The following is a 16826-nucleotide window of genomic DNA, read 5'->3' on the forward strand; positions in this document are numbered from 1 at the left end:
AATACAATAACAAACTGACTTACAGCATCTCTGCACAGAAACTGGCAGTAGTACCAAAATTACGATAAGCTTTGGGACATGAACAAACACTTAGAATTATGCAATTATGTTGAGACCATAAAAAACATCCTCTTCTGAGCAGCTCCTGAGCCAGGGAATAAGGAAAATGACCCGATAGTTAAGGGTACATAACACATTTCATTGAAGACTACAGCCATCATTCTTACATTGCTGTCTTCTCGTGTTACATCACAACTGTTAGAAGGTTACTGATCCATACTCTGAAATCTCCAATAGCAGGCCCATCTCTCTTAGCTTGCTCTTTTAAAAAGAGGACTCAAGAGAAAATCAACACTTGCTTTCACAGCTCTTGGTGGCATCTTTACAATTCCAAAATGTTATGTCTCCCCTGCTACCCATTGCTTCTTGCAAAGCATTTGAAATCATGTCATAAATTAAAGATTATAAAACAAAGGCTTCAAAATAATTTAATTGTTATATTTATCACGGGGAAAATCCTGCATTGAATATTACATACTATCCTTAAAGCCATTTAGTCATACAGGGAGCAACTACGGACATTTAGAAAAGCAAACACAATTATATTTCAAAAGTGCTACTGAGATGAGAAAATGAGCCATCAGAGGTAAACAATCTTCTCCTCTACTCTGCCTCCACTTTCTGCGTCCTGCAGGCTCTCAGGCTGGTGGTTCAGCAGTAGCGTGTCTACCCGTGGCAGCTGGATGGATCCCTGGTTTGGCATGCTTGTTTGGGGACCCTGGGTCTGTGATGCATTCAGATCTGTAACGCACAAGAGAAGGACATGTGACAATGCATCTTCTGCCATGCCTGTGCCATCGTAAAGAGCAAATTCTGACTTTTTCATTAGCACCATTTTCTAGTTTGCTGCATCTGTCTAGAAAGGAAAACACTGTTGTATTACAAATTATACTACAGCCCGGTGAGAGGTACCTTACCCAAATTTACTGAAATCTCTTCAAGTCTGTCCATCCACAGGGATGATCACTGTCACTATTTTTACAATAAAAGAAATTTATACCCATACTTCACTAACCAGACACACAATAACGGAAAGGCATAAATGCTGTCAGAGTTGGGCTGGAGGGAAACATACAGCACATAATTAGTAACTTTATTAGTAATAATACAACTGTAAAATTAATAGTTTCCATCATTACACAGAATTTTATTTGCAAGCCTTCCTTTTATGGATGAAAAAGAATCAACTGAGTAAACCCAGTTAAAAGTCTACTTGACTGGCACTTGCAGTCTGTAACAGTTGTATAGCCAGTCAGCTTCTTCTGCCAAGTTTATCTGCGTTTATTTGCACAAACTACCTACTCTATTCTTGTCTCAATCCTTTAGGTGTGATGTGGAGATAATACCTGCACCCAAACACTAAGAAATTATTTCACAAGGATCTTCATTTGTTATGTTTCCAATTTTCTCCTGCAAATGCAGAGAATCAGGTACTTGTTTTCCAGCACTGAGCTCTGAAGGCTTTTGTGATGATCTGTGCACTACTTTTAAAAAAACAAAACAAAACAAAACAAAACCACCCCAACTGTGGTTGGGTTTTGCCCTAGTCAGCTTTCTGTACCACTTCAGGCCCTCAGGAACTACACCTTAGCAGCTGGCTTTTCTACATCTTTATTTCTGCAAAGCAATTTTTACCATAAAAACAAGCTGCACAACAAGGGAGCGTGCATCCTCATACCTAGGGATGAGAAAAGTCTGCAATAGACAGGCTGCAATACATTTCACTGTAATTTTAGCCCAACAGACCTCTGCTATTACATCAGGAGGGTTAACTTTTCATTCTTCCCCCCACAAAAAGCACTCTGCAGGAGGAAGGGGAGCTTGGCACCCCTCCCACAGCATGGGTAATGCCAGAAGCAAGCAAACCCAGCAGTGGGGTCCTTTGAGCCTTGGTCATTCATGCAGAGAGCTAAAAAGACATTTCATGCCTGCTCTGGTCCCTACCCCTTCTCACATGTATGTGCAATGAAAATCTGTTATAAAGGAGATACTCGGATTTTTGCACACTGTGTCGCTCTAACTGGTGGCAATTTAAAATGACACCTGCCCACATTTGGCATTCCCCCGACGCATGTGGCTTTCACCAGTCTTGTTCACTGAGACATTCACATGAGTTTAAGGCAAAACAAGCTTGCTGGCACCCTGCAAAGCCTAGGCTCCCTGGCTGCTCCCCGCCACAGGGCGTGTGGAGCGGCAGGAGATGATTATGCCATGGGCATGTGGGAACACATCATATCGCTGCCTCTGCCTTCAGCATGTTCTCCTCTTTGATATTCGCACAGCTGGGGGGAGCAAGCAAGCTTTGGGGCTTCGGCTTCCAGCATAAGCCACATGTATGTTATACCTGCTGCTGAGACTGCAGGTTCGGTGGCAGGGGCAAGGTATTTATACACGAGCGGTGCTTGGCCATAGTGGGATGACACAGGATGTTAAGATAATTAATCCCAAATTCCCTTTATTTTACTGTTTTACACTGGATTTAAAGGATCAAGTTTCGGTCTTGGTGAAAATCCAGCGTAAGTCTTGATTGCAGGCGAGTTATTTCCAATACGTAACACAGCAGAATTTGACTCCCTAACTTACTTGAACAGCCCTGTTTTGTTAAAGGTGACTTTTGCATTTATTTCTGTTTGATGGCCGTATTAGAAAAAGATTACAATTTGCAGCAACAGAAGAAACCAGAAATATCCTACGTCTGCTTTTCTTTATGGAAACTGGATACTTCAGTTTTATTTATTTATTAAAAAGAGCCCTACCAGTGAAAGGTCCTCAACCTCTAAACACTTGTATTTTGGGGTAATTTTACCCACATTAATATTCCTTTTAAGTCCTGTGAGTCTATTCACTTTAACAAAGTTACGTGCATAAGAATACCAGGCAGTAAGCACTTATTTGAAAGATCAGTTTCCAAAGTTTATGAAGTACGTAATTGGAGAAGCCTAATTACAAATTTGGAAAAAACCAGAAAAGAAAGAGAAACACCTTACATGCAGTTATTTTCCACCATCAAAACTAAACAGTAATTGCTTCACCAATTAAAACAGTAGCTGTTTCCAAACCATTTCTCATTAACTGTTAAACTCTAAGCAGCTGAGCTGAGTAGTGGAAACCGTCAGCTTTCTGGAAAAACTGATTCTGTCACTATCAAAATAAATGACTTATCGCTAGTGTAGCTGCTTATTTATTTATTTTTAAATTCTGTTGCATCCAGAGAACCTGGACAGCAGGAGAGAACCCAGGAGATGAGAGCCCAGCTGCCACCGGGGTGACGAGCGGCTTCTTGGGCTGGAAAGGTTGTGCTTAATCCAACTGAAGAGGGAAGGGGCTGGTTTTGGCTGTGCTTCAGGTGGCACTCAACGCAGGCTCTGCCTAATAAAAGCACAATGTGTCCCCAGCCGACATACTCAGCCTGCCGGTGGGGAGGGTGCCTGCTGCCTCCCTGCCCGGTGCCATGCTGGAAGCAGCAGAGCCAGGAGACCAGCTGGTATCGCAGGCAGCAGCGCGATGCACCCTGAGAGCAGCTGCTCAGGGAGGGTGAAGAACTGCCAGAATTGGTAATAACAGCCTCTGGTGAAGGGAGAGTGGGGAAAGCGGACCGATCTGCCAGCCAGCACCAGTTCTTGTTATGCAGAGCAGCGACAGCTGCCAAGAAGCCTCCCCCGAGCTCCTCAGTGCAGCACAGGGAACTGGGCTGCCCTTGGCCCCGCGCAGGAGAATGATGGGAGAAATCCTCCTCTTTAAATGCCCTCCCAAAACAGGGAAGAACCCTCCAGAGTCAGCCTTGAAAGCATCAGCTGCTGCCTACTAAAGAACTCTTGAGAGCTGAGGATGCTCAAAAAAAAAAAAAAAAAAAAAAAAAAAAAGGAAAACAAACCAATTATCTGTGTAGACAGCAAGGCAGAGGAGGGCTGGTGAAGGGAGCTGCTACCAGAAGGTGACAGCTGGGAAGCTCTCCCGTGCTCCCCAGGCAGCCAGAGCACCCACGGGAACCTCCCCAGCCCCTCTCCAGTCCCACTCTCTGCTGCGCTACGGCTGACAGTCAGAACTCGGTATGGATCAAGAGCCAGGTAAATAAGGACCGTCAGCCTTTTGTGAGCCTCCTTCATTGTGATTGTAACTCACCTACCAACATCAGCCACAAAATGAGTTTTGTATTGTTCCCTTTCTTTAAATTCAGCATTTACTTATCCTTTCTTCTGCTCCCTTCCAACCTGCCGAGTGATGCTCAGGCAGGCAGTGTTCAGCTCAACAGCGCGCCCACCAGACCAGCACCCACATCACCAGCACCCAGAAAAAGTGCTCTCACTACCCCTGCCTGCACCCCTCCTGCCTGGGCCGGGCTCTGCCCACTGCCTCAATCCTGCATCCCTTGCACAGAAAGGACAAGTGAAGGCAACTGTATCTGGCCACAGCCTTCCTCTTGCTCATTTACACCTATGGAACACAATTTTTCCTTCATAAGTGCAGAAAATATTCCCAGCTTTCCAAAGCTTTAACGAACCCAAGCTGTAGCTCAGGTGCTTCCACAGTGAGACTCCCAGGTCCCCGCTCCCTCCCACTTCTGCAGCGGCAATGGGCTGTCAGCATCTCACCGCATCCCAGCCCCTGGAGTTTATGTGCAAACTGAAACACACTTTAACTGCTTCTCAGTTATGCAAAATTTATTTCTCCTACAACACTCCAGGTAACTCTTTCCTGAAAAGCCAGAGCCAGATCCTCAGCTGTGCCATGTATACCCTAGACAAAAATGAACAGCAGACCAGAAAAATCCACTCTTTCAACATTGGGCTGGTCAAACTCCCCAGCAAAGAGGGATGTGCTTGAGGCTGGAGGCCAGGTATTAGGTGATCTTTGACAACACTTCAACATTTTGGGGCCGTGTAGCCTGTTCAGCCCATCAGTGCCACACCGCAGCACAAAATACCACTCAAGTCCATCTTTTTCTCCTTTCTATCTCAGCTGAGACCATTTCGTTAAATAAAGAAAACTCAGGCATTCCTTGTTGTCTCCCCTATCGATTTTCGCAAAAGGACTTAGAGGCTGTTTCTACCAAATTCTGGAAAAGAATCACAAATTGTCTCATGCACACAGACACATACTGCCAAATCCAACATTAAAAACAAATCCAATTTTTTCCCCCCATTTTCCATGAGTTTAGCTCCAGTACCATGAGGATAGGTCTCAGGAAACTGCAGAGAGACACTCTACTCCCACAAAATAAAAATACTTTTCTAGGCAACCTAAATGTAACAATAACAGCAGACTGCAGGCCTGCAGCACATGGGGCCAGCTTTCACGGGAGTTTCTACGGGGACCTCAGTTCTCCAAACAGAGTCTGGGTCCAAACTCAGAGAAACGACAGCTCCTGGCTAAAAACGTACTGATTTTGTACGGGAAACGGAAAAAAAGTGGCATTCTGCATCCTAACTACCATACCCTACTCTTCCTGTAGCACTAAGAGACAGGATTAGTGGTATTGCATAAACTGCTCCGAAGGTGAAGGACAAAGCAGTGGCATTTGCAGGAATCTGAGATCAATACATACCAAAACAAACACAGCCCATGCTCCTGCGGGCGGGGAGGGGGGTGGGGTGGGGTACAAAAGCCAAGTAAACAACTCATTAGTTACACTGATTCTCACCTTCTGTCTGTTGTCATAGGATGTAAGCACTTCCACATCAAATAAATGCCACGGATTTTCTCCTTCACCCCTCCTCTCTCTCCCCTGAGGATCAGAACTCTTCAGGTAAGCCTGACGTGCCCACAGTGATGATTATGGGAAGGATAGGAAGACATTATCAAGGCATAAGGAAACACTCCAGGCAAAAAAACCCTCTCAAGTCTCTGTGTTTTTAATAGAAAGCCCTCAGTTTTTCTCCTCCAGCTCTAACCCTAATTTCACAGCATCACAGAATAATGCAAGTTGGAAGGGATCTTAGGAGGCCTCCGGTTCAAACTCCTGCTCAAAGCTGGGTCAGCTCTGAGGTCAGGCTGGGTTGGATACTCGGGGTTTTTTCCTTCCCAGATGTTTCCACCAAAAAAACCCAAACCAAACCAAAACAAAAAAAAAAAAAACCCAAAACAAACCAAGGGAAGGGAGGTTTGGGGTGAACTCACCACAAGGATTTTGCAGAAACTACATATATACACTGAATTAATTTGCTGTGTCGCATGTTGGCCCTCTTTACAAAATAAAATTTCATTAAATGAAGAGAGTGTTATGCCACTTTTAGGAACAAATATGTTAAAGATTCTCAAAACCATTACTCCTCTGCAAATTATATATAGAGAGTTAGGTTTTGGTTTTATCATTTGTTTATAATATCTGGCACCACTTTTTATACGAAGTTCATCTGGACTGACAGCTGACACATCAACTTCAGGCCAAAGCTATTTGAAATGGCAGAGCTGCTGTATTTAATCCCCCCACTGGCACTCATGCATAATGCAAAGCACAGGCAGACACCTAAAAACCAGTGCTATGTCTACCGGGTCTGGGATATTCAAAGGAATTCAAGGGTAACACGCTCTCATTTGCCATTACAGTTCAATAGCAAATGGCAGCCTAACTCCTATGAGCTCCACTGAAAGTCCCCACTAGCAAATCCCAGGGCACCTCTTCGTCTGTAATGACGCTCCCAGTGGTTTCCATGCAGATTCATTAGCAACAGCCAATTCCCCAGGGAACTCCAGGCACCTCAACCTCTCTCCCTTTCCTCCTGGTGAAAGGCACTAGGATCGGTTTTGATTGCTTTTTTTAGTGCATACTAAGACTTCCCCAATTTGCGATGGATTTTCCATACCGCAGGCTCAGTTGTTTATGGAGCTGATGGTTTGTGGCAGAAAGGGAACACCACTCAGCAGCACTGGACCTGCCAGGGCAGGGCAGCGCAGCCCTTCGCCATGGAACAGCCAGGACACTGCTGCTGCCACGTGGGTTCAGACCACTTGGTATAGAAAAGGCGTCTATAAACTTTGAGGATCTGAGGACAATTCTCAGCAGTTTCACTGGGAGTCAAGATCTCAAATACCATCGAGAAACCGGGCCTTTGCACCTCAGTAAATCTGATTTCACAGCGGGAACTGAATTTTGTACCGGGTCTCAAACACTAGGAAAAATATTTTGACCCTGAAGCTACCAAGGAAAGAGGAGCCTAATCCATTTCCCAGCTGACAGAATAAGGCAGGAAATCAATCTGAGAATTTTAATGCTGCTATTTACTTTTAACCAGCCCAACCCCGTGAAAAAGCAGCAGCTGCATTTCTTAGGCAAACAAGCCCCTTCATGAATAAGAGGTCTTTTCACAAAAAGCAGATGAGCAATTAGATCGTAATAGATCCTACATTAATTAGCCTCATCAGCTTTTGGTGCACTTTTTTTGTTACAAGACAGAGAACAGAAAGAATTCAAAGTCTATGATGAATAAGCTCTGCAACATAACTCTTCTTCACGTCTGTACTTTGGATTTTTGATCATGGTAAAATTACTAGAAATGCCATTATTCTGCATGTTTCTGTTCTTTGTTTAGTTGTTGGCTTAGGTAAAACAATGCAATTCAGTTTTCAGGTTTTGCCTCGTAATTCTTTAGAGAAGTTTGGTCTAGAGAATTTGGACCAAATTCTTGGCTAAGACAGTATTTACATTTATTCCACTGAAACTGCTTTATCAAAAAGCTCCATAATGGTTGCAACTCATTTATTTGATACTTGTCTTAAAGCTCTAGGTTTTGGAGTCACGTGATGATGCAGACGTCTTTTCTTTTATTAAAGCCCAGTAAACACACTATTTCTAACACTGGTGTTATCAAAGAAACGATTTTAAAAACATCTCAAGCTCAGACACTGCCAGTGATACCTACCACTTTAACATCAAGTTCATAGCATGCCCCTAGGTTGAAGTAATTTAAAATTTTAACCTACTTACATGGCTATGTTATCAGTTGTGTTGGCTTTAAAGCACACGGCTTCTAAACTATTTTTGGCATGCTGTTTTTTAAGGCACATCAATAAGAGAGACTTAAAAATAAGCCTGACTTGAAATCATAACTTGTCTGTGCATTAAATACCCACAGTCTCACCTTGGCAGGGCATACTGCCTGCCAGCTGTCTGCTTCTGCTTAATATTAATTTATTTAGGTACGAATTCCCTATTAAATTGTCTTTGTGCTAAGCTCTGAAGCTTTAGATGGTCAATTACAGACACACACATGGTCCAACAGGTATTCTGCTAACAACGAACACATGTTTTTATTGACCTACTTCTTTTCCAGCTCATTAAACACAGCTGCACTCAAATGATCAAGAGAAAATAACCATAAAACCCCTACAAAAGATCACAAGGAATGTGACCAGCTGCCAGCGCGGGGCCACTGCTCCACCCAGCACAGCAGCGCGCCCACACAGGGCACCTCTCCAGGGGCAGGGGCGACTCCTCTGTCCGCTGACAACAGCAGCGGGGAAGCATGGGGAAAATCCCGCAGCCTCTTCATTCGGGTGTCTAATGCGGGTGTATCTGAAGTGGGCACTAACTGTTTCCCCTCGCCCCATAAGCTGCCCAAGACAGATTTGGCCAGCAGGCTGAAGTCAAAACAAACTTCGGTCAGTGGGTAATGCTGCTGCTTGAATGTTTGCTGGAGAAACGGAAATCCCATAAAGTTAGACCCAAACAGCGCTTCCAAAGACTCGGCAGATGATGAAACTAGCCCCCCTTTCTGCCGCCCACCAGCACATCCCCACGCCTCCCTTGCCCACTGTCCCAATTTGCACCCGCAGGTAAAACACTGCAGTGAAGCTTCCTCTGCTTCCCTCCCGAGGAGAAATGGTTAGCATTAACCCTGAAAAAACAGTCTCTGGCACATGAATTCACTCCCTTTGAAACAAAAGGGGACATTTACACATCAAAACTATTCTTCTGAGCTCTCTGTTACCACAGACAGACATTATTGTGCTGATTAACTTTGCTTCATATTTTATGGATGGTTTTGGGGTGGTTTTTTTTAAACTACAATTTTGCTTTGAAATAAACTTTAAATCAAAGACCTTGGCAAACAATTGGTTTTGTCCCCAGCTTTTGACTGTTCTTTCAGCTGCAACACAAAGGACTGTACTCTAGACTTTGGCAAATATTTTCTTGAGTAGCAGAAGGGCACAACTCTGTTACAAAAGCCGAAAGGGGGAGGTCATTTATAAAACACTCTCAAGTCTCCTCCTTAAGCACCTTGGTTTTATATGGTAGTTTCCCAACAACAGACCAGATCCATCACTTCCTGCTCATAAAAGCTGACGAGATCAAAACTCAAAGTAAGTGGCAGAGGAATACTAAGCCAATATATAGAATTGCTGCAGAAGCAAAATTAAGGCAAAGCACCTGTTTCAAATCAATTACATGCTAATCTTACCCTTCAATAGAAGCTGATGCTTATTGATTAATACAGGAAAAAAGATGGGCATTACTGTAAGAGTGAGCATCTGAGAGAAGCCTCTTATCTGATAGTCACAGAGACACCTGTTCTCCCCTAAGCTCAAAACACAGGGAAATAGTCGCTAATTTTTGACTGCAGTTTGAGTATTAACACAGCCATTTTTATCCATTTTAGTCAGGTTGGCAGAAGTATACGCACTGATGTTTGCTTCTTGCAGCCATTTAAAAAAAAACAGCAAAAATTGAAAAGTTGCACATTCCCCAAGTTTTGCATCGTAAGCATAGGAAGTTTCAGGGTGTGATCAAATACTTTGAAATGGGTGCCCTTTTTAATTGTTTGCTAAATGCTCTGTGAACATATAACTGCTGTGAAAACAGTTTGCATAAAAGCTAAAGGGAAAACTGTACATCAAAGCCAGAAAAAAGCTCAATTATCAAATAAGCATGTGCCTTCATCCCTTCAACCAAGTGCTTTCCTTGAGTGCACGGAACGTACTTGGATCCACTTTCCTTTCTTCTGCTCCCCCTTCTCTCCGCTATGGGCAACACTGGTCTTACCCTTAAGCCCAAATTCATCACCACTTCCTTCTATCTTGCCTTTACTACAAATTTTCTTCTTCTCTAGTCCCACAGCTGTGCCTCTGTAGACCCCAGCTCTGCTTTGGTCCAACTCCCTCCGGTGCCTTCCCACCCCCCTCGCTTCATGCACTGCAGCTCTGCACCGGTCCCATCCCACCACTCCAGAGAGTGGGCCAGTTCCCCACAGCAGAAAAAAAGTGATGCTATGTTTTAAAACACCCTCCCGCATTCATTTTCACCTTCAGTTCAAAACTGCCCATGTTTAACGCAGAAGCCTTTCTTAGGACCTTCATCCCCTTCCCATTGACACTGTGCTGTAAAGGCAAGTTCCTCTGCATTGGAGACAGCTTCTCTGCAGTTCTTGCTGTCAGCAACAACTATCCTGTAATTCTCAACCTCAATTAAAAAAAGAAAAAAAACCAAAAATCTCTTTTCATCCTTGCCGCATATACTAGCTTCCCTATCTGTCATGTATTCTTCAACGCAGAAAATATTCAATGACTTTTAAAGGCACACAGGTTGGATGTTTCTACGGCAGACGCTAAACAGATACAGCCAAATCACATTTATTTTTGATCATTTATGTTCCAGCTCTAGATCAAACTTTCAACAGACACTCAAGGAGTCTTGGCAGGTGACTGTTGGAAGTCTTCCTGTTTGATTAAACTAAAACCAACTTCCATACCAGCACCAAGGCTCCTCCTCTTTACTGCCCCACCAAAAATTGACACCCAAAGGGAAGTTTTCTATAGCATCTGGGGAGGAAGAGCAAGATGCTCCATGAAATCTCCTCTAGCAGTTTGGCTATGGCCAATATAATTTATGTGGAAGGCAATCAGGTGCTCCTGTGATGAATGCCAGTAAAAGACAGACAGACAATCTTCCCCAGTTTCTCAATAAATATTTAACAGCAGAGGCTGCTGAGGAGGTTTCGTATTACTAAGACTTCATTACTTTTACACAACATGCTACAGGCCATTTCCTGGAACATGTAAAGTATTATACAAAATAATTAAAATAAGATCGTACTTTTCAAAATAAGCCAGACAGATACACTTGGTGATTCAGCTACATGATTTTACAGGGTGTGTTTGCATACTCGGTATCTTGCAAAATTTGATCATCCATAAACAGCTTCCAGCCATTAGGACACATTATTTATTCATACTTGTGCATCTATTTCAGGCTCTAACTCCATTACAAAACGTATACAAAACATTTTTAATGTACTAAAGCAGGGCATGCAACCAGGTCTCCACCCACAGATCACATTACCTGAGGAAAACACGGACCTCCCAAGGTATCTTCCTGACATCAAACAACAATTAGCAAGACTCTTGTTTTGTGACTGCTTTTCCTGAGCAATCACCTCTTTTCCTGCAGACTTGCTGCCAAAGTCACAGCTCTGCACAACCCTGAGCTGGAGCTGCTTCACTACAAACCAGTTGTCTGGCAAAAGACCCCCTGCCCAGGGTCTTCTGCTTCGAAACGTGCTCCTTTCCCTCCTTCTACTTCCCTGAAACCCATATATATTGGAACAACCTGCGTGTAAGAGATATGGTCCAAACCATTCCAGTTTCATTGATGCCAGTAATTCCACTGACTTAAAAAAACACTGCACTGAAGTTGCTGGAACCATAAATATGAGGAAAATGAGAAAGATTTGGCCATGATCCTGTTATTGTTTAAGAAGTCTGCAGGCAATGAAACCCCAAGTATGGTGTGCAGATTTACACCAACACCAGTGGTACCTCAAAAGACAGGGATGGACAATCTCTTCACTCCATTCATCACCTTAAAGATATGCACTATTTAAACTTCCCTCCTAATGAATGAGCTCTAAATGAGAAGATACTAGAAAGAATAAAGTCAGACATGCATTACACAGGAAATTCTGTACTTATATTAGTGTGCAAAATAAAACCAGAACATCATTAACTGCCTTAATTAAAAGGTTATGTAATACTGATGCATCTACTATGGTTATGTTCAGGAATGAGAAAAAGTATTTTGAGATTAGAAAATTAGTAACAGAACTACAAAACCCTAGTGCTGCAGAGCTGAAAAGCAAGTGTTACTTGAAATATACTAATTGCAGATGACATATAATGACGTATTTTTCACTTTGGTATCACACTGCCATGTGATTTAATCCCTTTTGCCATCTGCTTTAAACAAATGGCAGTGTTATTCCCAAGAGGAAAAAAATACTTCCCCTGTGATTCACTTCCACCAAGTATCCCACAGACACTGATGTCTTATGGCAGAGCACACAACTCGGTGTTCTGTGGTATGGAGAGGAGGCAAATTTGCTGTTATCTGTTGCAGAGTTAAAAGTAAGATCTTACTTGTTCTAACAAAATCAATGCGATTTTGAACTTGGAAGATGTGGGTGCTGATGTTATTCAATTTCATATTCTTATATCTTTCCATTTCATTTTATTCTCATTATAACTTATGTTGAGCACTGAATGGGCTCTGTGCTCACCTACGCAGCCATCCATGCTAAGAGTAGAAGAGATATATTGAACACAGAAAGGGCAATTTGGAATTAATTGCATGTTCTCAATTTGGCATCTACTCAATTAAAAAAGATAAAAAGTTTAAAGTAGCTCAAAATACCACATCTACTCAGGAGGCTCCCTGAAAAACCAGGAGCTCCACGGTCATGTCATCCTTCACTTTTAAAAGATTTCCCTCCCTCCCTCTTAAGTGAAAGAACAACAGAACGAATTTGCTCACTCTGCAGGGCAAACAGTGAAAAAATTGCACTATTAAAAATACTGTGAAACACACCAGAAAAACTCAAAATAGACAGAAAAGCATCTTTGCGTGCCATTCCACAGGTGGTAAAGGGCTGGCCTGCCGTTGGCTACAAAGTATTCTGCTTAAATAGGAGACGTGTAAAGTGTGTGCTGTACGGGGCAAAAATACGTTCCAGCTCAGAAGACGAGCGGGTCAGATGTGCTCAGGAGGAGTTCATACAGCAGCAACAGTACAGACATTAACTCACAATGGTCACATATGCAGAACTGTGATGACTCTTTTTGTGGGAGCTAGTCATTATTTAAAAGGTTCCAAGCGATGAAAGCAATCTTATTCAACAAAGTCCTCAATATGGGATCCCATTAACCACCTCCACTGCTGGCAGCAGTACCTACGCTTATTTGAATAAGACCCTGAGTTACTGAGCTTCGCCCCTTGCCAAAATCCTGTGCTGACTAGGAAGCACGGGGAAACAGCTTGTACACCTTCAGATGGCTTTTTAACGCTGTAGTGCAAAGCATTATTTCACCTGGTTTTTAATCACACTTGCATCGGCTTTACATTGTATACCTCTTCTGACTGCAACAAATTCATCTTACACTTACATGAGAAAAGACCCAGGCGAATACAGCACCATCCTCAACCTCCCTGATGCAAACGTATGCAGGTACTTTTATACAATGTCATTAGGCCATAACCAATGTTAAGGTAGCCAAAAAAATGTGTTGTTCTAAACCCCATCTCAATTACCAATGGGAAACTAAAACAAATGAATCTGATCTACAGTTTTAAGAACAGGTTCAACAGAGCAATCATCATTATCACAATCTGCCTTAAGGAATAGGAAGGCAATTTCTCATAAAAAATAAGGAAAAAAAATGGAGTTATGGAAAACTACACATTGTTTCTGGGGTTTTTGCTTTTTCTACTGCAAATTAAATATTTTACGTCTCTAGAAACCACTTTCTTTGATGAAAACCACTATAAATGGATTATTTTCCCAAAATCAAACTATCTCATTTGCTTATATGCATATATGTACAAATTTATCTTCTTTAAAAAAGATTAAAATCACATTAGTCAAATAGAGCCCTATTTTTGCTCTCTGGTTTTGCATTTGGCTGTTTATGGAGATCACAGTTTTTTCCATGTTCCCCATAAAGATTTAAACTATATTTTTCACTACATCATGCATAAAGATCCTTCATGCTAACACTGCAAATGTCTGGGGGAAAAAACCTCCCACAATCAAGTTTCAGTGCAGTTTTCCAGATCTATTGCTTTTCAACTCTATTCCTGTAGCTACAACATCTGAATAAAAAAAATGAAAGGCAGTACCAGCAAACAATGCTGTTCACTTCAAAGCTTAAAAGAATTAAAATTGCACTGATTCCTGAAATCAAAGAGGTGAATCCATAGGTAAATCCTTAGGCATCACTTCGGCTAGTTAACCTGACACGTCAATTAAATGCAAGAGTAATTTATTCAATTCTCAGTCTAGTCTGACACAAAACCTACACTTCCCCTGATTCCTAATTAGCCAAAGTACTTGTCGTCTTTCATGCAGATAATTTCATAACCATTAGTGTAAAGCATTAACACATTTTTCTTTCAGTCATATTTTCCTCCTGTTGACTGACACACCTCTTCTGGCGAGTGTACTTGTGCCAGTTTCAGCTTTGTGGGAACTCGCCCCAAGGTCTTTAGTAAAGTTCCCTCCCATACACATAAACAATGATATATAATCATGATGCTAGCTATGTGAAGAGACATATGTCTTACCTTAGAAAATATGAATGGAAAATTATGTACTGGAGGAATGTAGCAGTTTCCATTTGAGTATATTTATGAAGCTAAATTGCATAGTACTTAACATACACAGTAGAATGCAGCATGATTAACTCCTTGACATGTTCAGGTGGTGCTTCTCATTAAATAATGTAAGTTTTTTTTGACAGACCAGACTTCTTGCAGGATGCCTAAAAATTCTAGGAAAATTAATCAAAACCAGAAATTCCTTTTGTGTACGCACAAAACTTACGATATGCAAGATCTGGCCATGTATGTATCTGGTACGTGGCTATTTCCAGTAAACCATACTCAGTGTTCGTTTCTTAGTTCTATTTTGACTTATTATTTAGGAATGTTTTTTGGAAGATGATTATGAGACTTTATACATAGAGCTGGTTGAAAAATGCAGGAAAATGTCATGAAACATTTATCCACATGAAAATATTAAAAGTTTCATCTAACTTTCAAATTCTTTCTAGCCTTTCTCTCATTGCATCTCTGTTGGTTTTCCTTCACAGTGATCGGAATGGACTATATCCTGCAGAGGTGTCAGGAAATGGAGGCACAAGATCAGAGATCTTCTTAAACTCTGCTCAACTCTCAGGGGAAAAAGCACGGCCAAAAAAACCCAACAAAAAGGAAATCAGCTTCCTTGTATGAAACGTTCATACTGCTCAGCTTGATTCACATTGCTTAGGAACAAGTGATTTACTTCATTTCCATGTGCAGAGCCATTTGCTGGGGCTTTGGATGCCATCTGTCTTTCAGGGACAAGTTTAGCGTTCTTCTCATTCCCCGCTCCCCATACAGTGGCTCCTGATGCACAACAGGAGCAAGTCTGAATTGTGCAGACTCATGCACTGCACGATCAGAGCATAAAATACTTGTCACCCTCCGAATGACAAATGCGACTGTGGAATGTGATGGCACATCTCTCTGGGGGGAGGCTCCCAGCCCTGCCTGCTCTAGCAATGCGGCAGGGGGCTTCACAGCACCATCTGCACCATCAGGATGCTGCAAGGATTTGCTGTGCTGCTTTGCCAAAGGTACCTTGTGACTCAATCAAGGCAATAACTGCAGGTTTTACAGACATGACTTAGCCAGAAAGACTTATACTAGCCTATTACTCTACCTCTTGGGTGGGCTTTGTAGCCAGTGCTGGTCCCCAAGCTGCTGGGACTGCCCTGGTGCCCTGTTACCAGGGCAAGATAAGAATGTCTACACAAGATGCAGTGACAGCAGCTGAACACAAAGCTGGCCTACTGTAGGTGAAGGGCATTTTTACATACAGAAGCTCCACCAGCTTATCTTAGAATCAGTGCAATTAAACTGGTACAAGCCAGTTTAATTAAACCAGACACTCTTATGTGGGCTCAATAGAAAGTAACCTGGTTAGCTTGCATCTGAACGTTTGCCAGTGCAAGCTAATCCACTTTTGAGAGGTTTAAACCCACATATGCGTTCCTTTTCAAATTTGCACTAGCTTAGCTAACATATTACTAAAATGACAACTTCAGTCAAACTAGAACAAGTTTCACCAGGTTAATTATTGAGCCATTTTTAGAAATATTAATCTCTTTACTAATCAGCTTGGTTTGCTGATTGTGGTGATGAGACTAGCCTGCCCTACCTTTGATTATAAAATGCTACTTTGACAATCCAGGTACCAAGAAGTAGTAAGGCTGTAGTGGATGCCTGCTTAATACATTACAAGAAGTACTAAGGAGCAAGTTCCTTAATCAAGGACTTCTTTTATTTGAACAACTTCAAGATTTGACCTAAGACAATTAAAAACCAGTGTACCTGGGTATATTTTCAGCTTCTGATCCTGCTGCCCACTGGTCTTTGCTGTGACCTGACCTACATGCAGCTGGTGCGAGGACAGTAGTCATCCTGCACTGCCAGCTACAGAAAAATGGGAGCTGGGGCACTGCTGCAGTGCTAACTTGCCATGTCTCACCTGCATTTCACAGCTGTGCAGGAAAACCCCACCAGATTACTTAATCGATTACACCAAAAGTGCACCATTGCCCCCTAAGACTTGTAGCTGTTGTGTTTTTACATGCTGCTCTACAACTCTCACAGTAATGAAAGAATGAAGACACCAAGTCAATCAAAACTAGCATTGTGCAACATGAGAAATAAAACCCAGATAGTTTAGAGTTTCTCATCAGCATGTTTTTAACTCCTTCAGGGAATTTCAGTGCAA

The 16826-nt window shown here is 42.3% G+C and overlaps 1 protein-coding gene across 8 annotated transcripts in view; it reads right to left on the minus strand.

Annotated features, from left to right (window-relative positions):
* Window positions 1-472: 472 nt before the first annotated feature.
* ARHGEF28 (Rho guanine nucleotide exchange factor 28) overlaps window positions 473-16826 on the minus strand; it is a 122427-nt gene continuing 106073 nt past the window's right edge. For 6 of the 8 annotated variants that reach the window (XM_076363379.1, XM_076363383.1, XM_076363381.1 and 3 more), the window contains one exon: window positions 473-801. In XM_076363379.1, coding sequence (XP_076219494.1) covers window positions 641-801 — 161 coding nt within the window. In that variant the 3' untranslated portion in view covers window positions 473-640. The remainder of the gene's footprint in view (window positions 802-16826) is intronic. The other 2 variants (XM_076363384.1, XM_076363385.1) reach the window with 2 other exon arrangements.

This window comes from Aptenodytes patagonicus, chromosome Z (assembly GCF_965638725.1).
Source record: "Aptenodytes patagonicus chromosome Z, bAptPat1.pri.cur, whole genome shotgun sequence".
NCBI lineage: Eukaryota > Metazoa > Chordata > Aves > Sphenisciformes > Spheniscidae > Aptenodytes > Aptenodytes patagonicus.